General features: G+C 47.7%; 1 protein-coding gene across 1 annotated transcript; it reads right to left on the bottom strand.

Annotated features, from left to right (window-relative positions):
• LOC150001410 (uncharacterized) lies at positions 1–2590 on the bottom strand. The gene is given in 4 exon segments (XM_090287153.1): positions 1–1657; positions 1659–1850; positions 1852–2496; positions 2498–2590. Coding segments are annotated over 4 exon segments (2073 nt in total). The 3' UTR covers positions 1–514.
• Positions 2591–10827: the final 8237 nt, after the last annotated feature.

Here is a 10827-nt window from a genome sequence, read left to right as displayed (position 1 = left end):
CAACAGAGAACACCAACAGGTTTAGTGCAATGCAAAGTCACCGTCAATAAATACTGTTGCTCAGACAGTTTCAAGTTTGTACAGAAACCGGGGGCCAGACTAGACCTTGGTGCGGGGGGCGCTGGGCCCTGTGGGCAGTCACGAATCTGAGGGCTTCATCGATCATTTTGTTGGGGTTATCACTGCTTTTTACACAAACGCCATGTAAACAGGTTGCAGTTTTCTCTCGGGGACGTGTACCAGTTGTGTGTGGCCCCTGGCCGGCCCGGTGTTACCGCGCGGCGCCCATTTCCGAGGTTCGCGGTCACTGCCAGATGGGCCGCTGGGAACCCACGAGGAGACCACCTTCTCAGCAGCTGGTGGAGGACGCGCGGGGACAGGTGACCAGGTGCTGCCACTGAGGACGCAGGGGGAGGGGGCAGGCCAGCAAGGCTGTGGACGTGGCGTGGCCTTAGCAACGGGCGCTGCAGAGCCCAGCACTTCAGCCAGCGTCACTTGCTGCCTGGGTTGTGTCTTAGGAGCTTCTGGGACCCGACTTCTCCCCGCCCCCGCCCATCACTGCTCCTTGGCAGGCCGCGGTGTCACAGATGCCGGGGGTCCCCTGCGCGCCAACAGCTCCGGGAAGGCCCGCGTCTCCGGGCGGCCCGGGCTCGCCGTGGGCCCCGTCTTGGCCATCTTTGCCAACGCCAGGCACGCCTTGCGGTCCTTGCAGGCCCTGGTCTCCGTCAGGCCCGTCCAGACCCACACCGACCGCGCCCTTGTCTCCTCTGTCCCCCGGGTTTCCTCTGGGTCCGGGCTCTCCCAGCTCACCGGTGGGGCCGCGGAAGCCAGGGGGCCCCCGAGCGCCAGGGTGACCGATGGAACCAGGGGGCCCGGGGCGCCCGGGGGGGCCAGCAGGGCCAGGCCGCCCGATGGCTCCCGGCGCTAACGGCTTCCGCAGGTGAGCAGCCAACTGCGCGATTTGTTCACTGATCATGCCCCCACACAGCTCCCTGATGTGCTGCTCACTGGCTTCTTTTCCCGGGACCCCGGGTTTTCCGGTGATGCCAGGCACGCCCTGCACGCCCTGTAAGCCCACAGGCCCGGGGGGGGGGGGGGGGGGGCGGGGGCCTGGCACACCCTCCACGCCGCTGGTGCCGTTGGGACCCTGGATGCCTCTCGGGCCCAGTTCCCCTCGACTGCCAGGCTCTCCTTTGGGTCCAACGGGGCCGCGGGGTCCCGGCTCGCCTTTGTCCCCGGGAAGACCATCGGAACCGGCGATGCCCTGGTCTCCCTTGGGACCCGTGGCTCCTTCCGGGCCCCGGTCGCCCCCGCCGCCTCGGAGGCCCTGGGGGCCTGGCAGGCCAGTGTCCCCGATGCTGCCCTTCGGGCCCTGGAAGCCTCGGATACCAGGCGCCCCAGGAGGGCCTTGCGGACCGAGCGCCCCCGCTGAGCCTCTGTGGCCCGCCTCGCCGCGCTCGCCCGGCACGCCCATGTCCCCTGGGACCCCGGGCTCTCCCAAGGGGCCGGCCTCACCCAGCTCTCCAGCTTTGCCCAGCTCTCCTTTCTCACCCTTGGACCCTGCTCGTCCAGGCAGGCCCGGCAGCCCGTTGGGACCCTTCTCTCCTGGGGCGCCAGTGCGACCCGCCTCTCCCTTCTCACCATCCAGTCCTAGCAAAGCCGTCCCGGCCGTCCTTGCCCGGCATGCCCGGCTCTCCAAGTGGCCCGGCCACTCCGGGGGCTCCTTTGGGACCCGGTTTGCCCAGGTCGCCCTTGGGGCCCCGGAACCCGTCTGGGCCCCCCTCGCCTCTGTCACCCGCTTTCCCGGGGGCTCCTGGGATCCCGAGGGGTCCTCGGAAGCCAATGGGAGGGACCCCGATCCCCGGGAGGCCCAAGCGGCCCTGGCAGTCCTCGCAGCCCCCGCGGGCCCTGCAGCCCCACGGTGCCGGGGAGACCGGGGGGCCCAGGCGTGCCGGGGTCACCCTTCTCGCCGTCCTTGCCGACCTCTCCTTGCTCCCCTTTGTAGCCAGTGGGTCCCTTGAAGCCCGGCATTCCTGGGGGGCCGGGGGGCCCTGGCGGACAGATGGCCGGGCACTGAAGGTCAGCCGCGCCTTCGGGAAGGACTCCTGGGTGACCAGGGGGTCCAGGAGGTCCGGGAGGGCCAGGCAGGCCCGGGAGTCCAGAGGGTCCCGGGGGACCCCGGAGGCCGAGTCCGCCTGGGAGCCCACTGACCCCTGCTTCTCCGGGGGGTCCGGGGAGTCCTTTGCCCCCAAGCCCAGGTGGCCCCGGGGGGCCCAGACTTCCCCGTTCTCCGGGAGTGCCCTTGAGTCCAGGCGGTCCTTCTCTCCCGGTCAGGCCGTCCACGCCGGGCAGCCCTGGCAGCCCGGCCTCTCCTGGCTTCCCTGGCTTCCCCGAAGCCCCTTTCAGTCCCGGGGGCCCAGGCAGACCCGGAGGACCAGCTTCTCCATCGATGCCGTCCTTGCCCGGCTTCCCAGGGGGCCCTGGGGGGCCAGGGGGGGCCTCGAGGCCCCATTTTCTGCGCCTCGGTCACCAGCGCCACGGCCAGGAGCTGCCCGAGCAGGAGCGGGAGCAGGGTCCGGGCTCCGGCCATGGCTGCGCGCGCTCTGAGCGGCGCTGGCGGCGGCGGCCGGGCTGGGGCTCGGGGCTCGGTAGATCTCTTTTTGTGTATCCCCATAATATCCAGCATCTTGTTGAATACACGTTAAAAATTCTGTACAGATAAGATTGGGTGTGTTCAGGGTGGGAAAAAAATAAAATAAAACAAGAAAGAAAGAAAAAGAAAAGAAAAGAAAGAAAGAAATACCCTTGGAAAATACTTTGCATTTACACTTTATTATATTTGTGTTTTTATAACATATTTAAATAGGTGTTACACTCTACATATTTAAAAATGTAGCTCCCCCCACATAATTATCAACTAGATGTGTTAAATTAACACTAGTTATTTATACCCTCCTCTTACCTCGGGTCTTTTCAAGAACATGTCTATTATCTGTTTTACGGTAGGGTTGATGGTTAAAGATACAAATTCATAAATTTCTTCAAACAAGAAAGGGACAGAGACACTGAAAAAGAGATCAGAAGGAAGATTGAGGTGACAGGAAGAGGGAAGAGAATCTGAAGGGTTTCAAAGAAAGAGGAAAAGGGTCAGGGGTTAGAGGGAACAAATTTTAAAGATTTGTTGTGTTATCTATTATGTAACTCTTCTCTTAGCTGCCCCACAAAACCAGAAGTAAAACTCGGTTTTTGGTCAGAAAAAAACTCTGTACAGTAAATGCTTGTTAAAAAGAGAGACAGTGAGGATGGAAGATGGAATGTGTGGAAGAAAAAGAAGAGAAGAAAAAGAAATCAGTTTAAGCTAACACATCCCCTACTCTAGTCTCTGTACAGTTGTGAATACCTAGTGCTTTTTTTCCCCTCTAAGTAATAAAATCCCATCATTTATGTTGGCAAAGGAGCTCAAACAAATATTAAAATTTAGATGTATCAAACTAAAGTTATTTGTACATCTTAAGTATCCTTCAAGCTTCTCTTCCTCCCATTTGGAATTTATTTTATATAGAACTGACAGGTTACTCTTCCTAATTATTGCTATCTTTGGGCCACTGCCACCTTTCTGCACAAGGACTTTATAGCATTAATTCTCTACTTCTACTTCTGAATTTATGGTCTACTCTTTAGTCTAACAATATCTTAACAATAATCTAAACTTACTCCCAAATAATATTTTTTCTACAGCTCCCTTAATAAATATCCACTTTGTTCAGAGAGTTTTAACTTTGTCCCTTGTTCTGTTTATGTCTACAGGCTCAGGATAATGCTGCTTTATCTTCCCATAATGCATTATCCCCTCACCCCACCCCCCACTTAAATCTATACTAGTGTAAGGACTTTTCCTTCTTAGTGACTATTGGCCTTTGCAGTGGTGGGATAAATAAAGACAAGGCAGAGATAGGTTTGGTTTCTAGGATTTCAGTAATGTAGTTGTTCTCATGATGACTGTCACCGTCAAGTGCTGTTGTAATGCATTTGGTGCTAGGGCCTAACTATAGCTCAAATACACCCTTATAAGATACATAAAATTAATTTTTCCTCATTGCCATTACAAGTGACACAAGTGAGCCCTCTGTAATTGCCACCAGCATGTCTCATCTATTACAGAGTCAGCATTAGTCATTCAAAGCATTTATATTCATCGACATATTTTATATGTCAGGTGATCTTCAAGGTACAAAGATTTAATGGTAATCAAGATAAACTTGATTCCTGCCCTTTTAGAGCATAAATTTCAGTGGAAAGAAACAAAAAAACCAATACATAAAGAAGATAATTTCAAGGCTATAAGTGCTATCACATAAACAGAATGATATGGCAGTAAATTGTAAAAAAAAGAAACAACTATAGATTGAGTCATCAGGGCAGATTTTCTGATGTTGTGCGATGTGAATTAAACCCTGATAAAGGTGCAGCATTTCAAGAGCGTGGGAAAGAGTATTCCAGGTAGTGGGATCAACAGAAATAAGAATCCTGAGTTTGGAAGGACATTGGTATCTGGATAATCAGAGGGTTCAGTGAGGTTGCAGTGTAGTGAGGAAGGGGGAAAATGGTACAAGTTGATGTAGAAAAGAAGACAGAAACCAATCATTCAGGACCCCGTGGATCAAGGTATGGAATTTTCATTCTATTGAAAGTAAAATAGGAGGCCATTGGAGGATTTTAGTAGGGGCTTAACATCTGATTTCCATGCCAAGACTGATCTTTTTTCTCAATGGAAAAGGAAGAAGGAAGAAGATGGCATATCAATTCCACTGTTGCTCCTACTTCAGAGATAGGTTCTGGAAAAACATTATGCATTCTGGATAAAGGGGCTTGTAGTATCTGCTAATAATCATTAAAATGATTCTAGGTAGACCTCTGTTCCCCTGACATATTACCACTAAAGGTCTTGCCTGCAGAGTATTCCACATCTGACATCAGTAGATCAAATGACTACCAAACATTCCAAAGTTCTACAAAAAAGTAGGTAAAGCTGAAAGGAAAAAAAATCTAAGATAGAGGAAGTTCCAATTACTACTGGGTGAACCAGCTTACTGAACAAGACAATAAAAAGGCTAAGAAAAGTAAAAAAGGCCAAAAAGCCTGATTAAAAAGATACTAACCAGAGCAACTCTGTATTTAAGTAGAGAAATTAGCATAGCTTCCCCAATTCTGATTTACCCTCTTTCAATAATAGAGATCTCCTTTGTTCTTTAAGATTAAAGTTAAGTTCCACATCTTATATGAATACTTATCTTACGTTTACCAACACTTTCATAGAGTGTAATGTTGTGTTATTCTTAAAGTGTGTTGCACTATTGCTAAAAACTATAGCTATTGCAATAACTGAGGAAGTAAAATTGATCATTTTGACAATTTATTTTTGGAAACTATTTGCTCATATAATGTACTTCTACCAAAAGCTTATAGCATTCAATAAAAGAAGTGCGTGAGGTTCCATTCAATCTGTTCAAATATTTTCAGAAAGTTACAGAATCCTAAGTAGGTTATAAATTGAAAATACTGAATGGCTGTATTTGGCAAGCTCTGAGCACAAGAAAGGAGAAAGTTCTGATAAGAAGAGTATGTCAGAAATATGTACAATAAGTACTAATGCAAATGGGAGGAGGGGTAAATTAAAAAGAGGCAGGGAAAATATCCTCTACCATCAATCATTATTAAACTCAGCTGAAAGGAATATAGGTCAACCCAATGACCATCCTTGATGGAGCCCATAGCAGATGTCTGACATTGTTTTTGTTGCTGTTGTTGTTAGCACCCAAGTTCCTACTTCCTATTAGCATCTTATCTCCCTGTTGTTAAAATTCCCTTTCTATGTATTGTTTATGAAAGGTAATGCCCAGCTCCATAAATATCAAAGGGGAGGGTGTTTCTCATTCCATATCTGCATAGACAGGAGATAACATATAACATGGAAATGGCCAGTTGACATTGTGGCTCCTGAGACTGAATTTTGATGATGTCATTCACTAGTTAGAGTCGGTATTCTCTGAAGTGGCAGACTGGACCAGCCTCTTATTGCTACATAAACATTGTCATACATTAACTAACCTTCCAGAGCAGACTTGGTTTTTCCCAATTTTTCAAATCAAATTCTCCAGGCTATCATGAATTTTGTAAGGTTCCAGTAAAATTGCTTTTTTGGCTTAGGATAGCCAGAGCTTGATTCTAATGCTTGAGAGGAATAAATGTGGTTAGTACTGACCCAGGCATTGTTTAATCATTTTTTTTCCCCCTCGGTGTCCAAACTCCCTCCAAGCCAACACTGCCTAATTCTACTTCCCCATTTAGCGAAACTATCTTCTATGTTCCCAGTGTGCGTTCCTCCCCCAACCACAGCCCCAAGAACCGCAATGCCTTATGTCTCTGTTTTTCCAACTGAGAACCTACCCCTAAAATACAAAAATTATTAGGAGAAAATTTAAGCCAAAGCTAGAGCAGCTATTCTTTTTTTATTTTTAATGAAGGCTTTTTAATTTTTTAAAAGATTTTATTTATTCATTTTTAGATAGAGTAGAAGGGAGGGACAAAGAAAGGGATAGAAACATCAATATGTGAGAGAACCAACTGGTTGCCTCTCACAGGCCCCCAGCTGGAGACCTGGCCCACAACCTAGCCATGTGCCCTGACTGGGAATCAAACCAGTGACCTTTCAGTTCACAGGCCGACACTCAACCCACTGAGCCACTCCAGTCAGGGCTAGAGCAGCTATTCTTAAACTTAGTATCCTTAGAGTCTGAAATGGTATATGTTAAAAGTGTGGTCTCAGAGACCACACTAGGTCAAAATTAAAGCATGAGAGAAGCCTAGAAATTAGCATTTTTTACAAACTAAATAGATTTCTGCTCAACAGGATCAAGGAACCATTGGACTATGAAGGAAAAGAGCCATATATGAATGGGTCTCTGTCTCATAATGTATGTCATATTTCATTCATATTTACCTCACCCATTGATTTCTTCAGCAATATGAGATTTCTTTGGCATTCAATATACAGTTTGCTCTGATTTGCCCGTGCTTTCTGGTGAATTTCTTGTTACTATTTAAAGCTTGTTTATTTATTTTGTCAACAGGTCTAGCTTCTTATAATCAACTTTAGAGCATTTTGCAAAGGTCAGTTTCTCTACAGAGACAACTTAAATTCTGCCCCTCAAAGGAATCCTTCCTCTAAGCATGGGAAATGGTAAACATTTGTCATTAGCAACCACTTGCCAAGGAATCCTAATATAAGCTGAAAATAAATGCTTACTGCTTCAGCATCTCAGAGAACACATAAACCTGTGTTTCCTTTTAATATATCAAAAATAAAGATTACTGGGAGTGAAATATTTTCATACCAAATTGAAATCAAATTAAATTTTTCTCTTTTGAAAATTATTATATATTTACTATTCTGAGAATAATTTCTGTGTAGAAGGTGAAAAAACCAAAACATTTTTTCTAAACTCTATATAGTTTTAATTATAGCTATATAATAAAAATAATTCTGGTTGGAAGTTGAAAACACAAGTTTTAATCTCAAATCTGACTTTTAAAAATCTTATAATTTCTTATTTTATTTTTTTATATATTAAATTGATATAATTCTACCTCTCTTGATTATAGTATTACAAGACAGGATTAAGTCTGTAAACTATAAAAGCATTTCACAAACAGGAAATACTGGAAATACTAAGTTAATATTGTCACAGAATAAGTAATTTAATTTAAATAGTATTGAAAAAATTGGTCTGTGGGGTTCACTTTAAACCTGGTTTCTCTTTTCTATCCTAATGGCTTGGACAGAAGGAGCCCAGAGGTCGGGGGTGGGGCGGGGCGGGGGCACCTAAAATATTTCCCTCAGCCCAAACTAAGTATAATGGGCAAAAGGGTTTTGGACAGGTGAGACGTGCCTGGCACACCTTCCTCCAAAGAAGCCCTTCTTTTCCCTAATGTGGGACATTGAAAAATTAATACCTGCCTTTTTTCTTCTAGTGGTTATGGACTGAATGATGTCTTTTAACCCCGTTGCCAAATCTGTTGCCCCAGAATACAACAAGGATGCCAGCCTGTTAAACCAAGCACGCTGCTGTCCAGGGACAGCCAACTGACCTGGAGTCTGCACAGTCCTTCCCCGTGTGGGAAGGCAACCCTCCCCTCCACACCCCCACTCTTATTAGGGATTTCTGGACCCAAGGGTAGGTAGGACAACAACCATGCCCAGCCTGAAGCATCTAGAGGAGCTCAAGACCTTTGCTCATTGTCCTTTATAAGGTTATAAAGGGTCTTAAGTCTGAGAGGGAGGGATTGTTAATTTTTATTGTTAAAATAATTAATTAATTATTTTAAAAAAAGAAGAATATATGAAAGGGTGAAGCAGGAGAGCTTTGTATGTATGACCCATGGGCATGAACTTGAGGGGGGGGGGGATTGCTGGAGGAGGGGTGGTTCTGGGCGGAGGGGAGCAAAGGGGAAAAAATTGGAACTATTGTAACAATAAAATCAATAAAATATACTTTAAAATAAATAAATAAATAAATAGTATTAAAAAATAACAGCAATAGTTTATATAGTTTTATGTGTTTGGGACTATTCTAAACAGTGTGTGTGGGGGGGGAGAGAAAGAGATTGAGAAAAGGGGGGAGAGCCTCAATTAATACTGAAAAAACCCTATGATATCATGATCCCATGTCTCAGATGAAAAAGCTGAGTCACGGAGAAGTTAAATAACATGTCAAAGACCCCATAGTATTTCACAGGCACTTTGCATAAATGCATCAAGAACAAAATATTTTTTTAATATTCATACCAATATCCACAAATATTTTGGAATTCATCCTAGAATCTTGATAGTTCCATGACATAAATATACATTTTTTCTCCTTATGAAGCTTAACAAAATAAATGCATTATATTTAATTAAGAGGAGTTTGTACTGCGCTCACTTCCCTTCCAAATCCTGTGTCTCTAAGATGATTGCCTGCTTTTACACAGATAGCAAAAATAGCCAACGGGAATGCCATGTAATTGCTGGAATTTTAATTGCCTGGGAGAGAGGAGCATAAAATAGTATTACAGTCAGAGCCAGGGTGAACTTAAAGTTAGTGACTATTCAAGTTTGTGATTTATGAGGCTCCTCTGCAATGTATGCTCATTCCTCAGAATCTTCACCAGAGAACGAGTCCTATATATTTTCTTACATAATCTAAATTCCCATCCCTAATATCACTTCTATGTACATCACTTCATTTATTTATCAAATATATTCTGATAAAAGACATAGAAGTCATTATGCTCATTGTGCAACACTATGAATTTGATCAATAGTAACCATGAACTTACAATACCAAAGATTTTATGCCAAATGAGATACCATTGCTCACTAGATCATGACGCATACTTAGCAGTTTCAAGAAAAAAAGTTAAAAGTATAAAATTTGATTTATCAGATTCATTTGCTTCTTAAAATTAGAAAAATTTACCACTATTGGATAATTCAAGTAATTCTCAAGTTCAATGGGATAGTTTTACATTCCCAGTATAGATGTAGACTGTTTGGAATGGGGAAAGAAGAGATTCTTGTTATTTCTCTCTTTAGTGAAAAGACATCTACAGTTATTGCTTTACCTATTTTATAAGTTTTCACTCATGGAAGCATGGAGAAGCTGGCCTCAAGATCATGAGATTCAATAGGTTGGTACACAAGTTAACAGAACAGAAAATGGGATTTAGGCAGTAACCTAAGGGTCAGCTGGGCATAGAATGAAGACCTCTGGGTCTTGATTCAGCCCAGGGGCACAATGTGAGAAAGGAGGGCCAGATGCTGGAAAATGCACTGAATGGGATGTGTTAGGAAAACCAAATAATTGTCACTTTTTGGTAACTATATATAAGACATTTATTTTATGCCAGATTTTTGTTAAGGACCTCATTTTTCTGACCTATCTTTCAATGTGGAAGCATTTTTGTTGGAGTAGCCCTCCTAATTTCCTTCTACCCATTAGATAAGCATAGCTTATATGATTAGTGAGTTTATGAGGAAGACATGTTCATCCCATAATACAAGAGGTGCCCGCGGGAGGAGCGGCTCACGGCTGCGGGCTCCGGGCGGGGGGCGTGGAGGGGCGCGGAGGGCGGGGTGCCGGAGCCCGAAGGCCCGGGGCGGGGCGCGGGGCGGGGTGGGGCGGGGCGCGGGGCGGGGCGGGGCTCGGCGCGTGGCGGAGCGGGCGCGGCGCGGGGCGGAGCAGGGCGCGGTCAGGCCCGCGGCGGAGAAGGCGGCGGCCATTGGCTGGGGCGCCATCCGGGGCCTGCTCGGCGCCGCTCGCTCGCTTGTCCGCCCTCCCTGAAGGCAGCAGCATGGCGGAGGTGAGTGTGGCCGGCGGGAGGTGGCCGAGCGGCCCGGCGTCCCCTCCGGCCCGGGCGTCCCGGTCCTCCCGCGTCTCCGGCTGCGGCAGCGGGCGCGCGCGGGCCCCCGGCGGGACCAGGCCGCAGCGGGCGGGCGGCGAGCCCCGGGCCGGGGACGGCGCCGAGTCGGGGCCGCGGGAGGACTGCGGGGCGGCGTCGGGGCCACGACGGTGCCCGCGGGAGGAGCGGCTCCCGGCTGCGGGGTCCGGGCGGCGGGCGCCGAGGGGCGCGGAAGCCCCAAGGCCCGTGGCGTGGCGCCGGTCGCGGCGGGGCTCGGCGCGTGGCGGAGCGGGCGCGGCGCGGGGCGGAGCAGGGCGCGGTCAGGCCCACGGCGGAGAAGGCGGCGGGCATTGTCTGGGGCGCCATCCGGGGCCTGCTCGGCGCCGC

This window comes from Furipterus horrens, unplaced genomic scaffold (assembly GCF_987537825.1).
Source record: "Furipterus horrens unplaced genomic scaffold, mFurHor1.1.pri manual_scaffold_9, whole genome shotgun sequence".
NCBI classification, from domain to species: domain Eukaryota; kingdom Metazoa; phylum Chordata; class Mammalia; order Chiroptera; family Furipteridae; genus Furipterus; species Furipterus horrens.
Note: the sequence above shows the minus strand (reverse complement) of the source record. Positions and strands in the feature narration are given on the sequence as shown.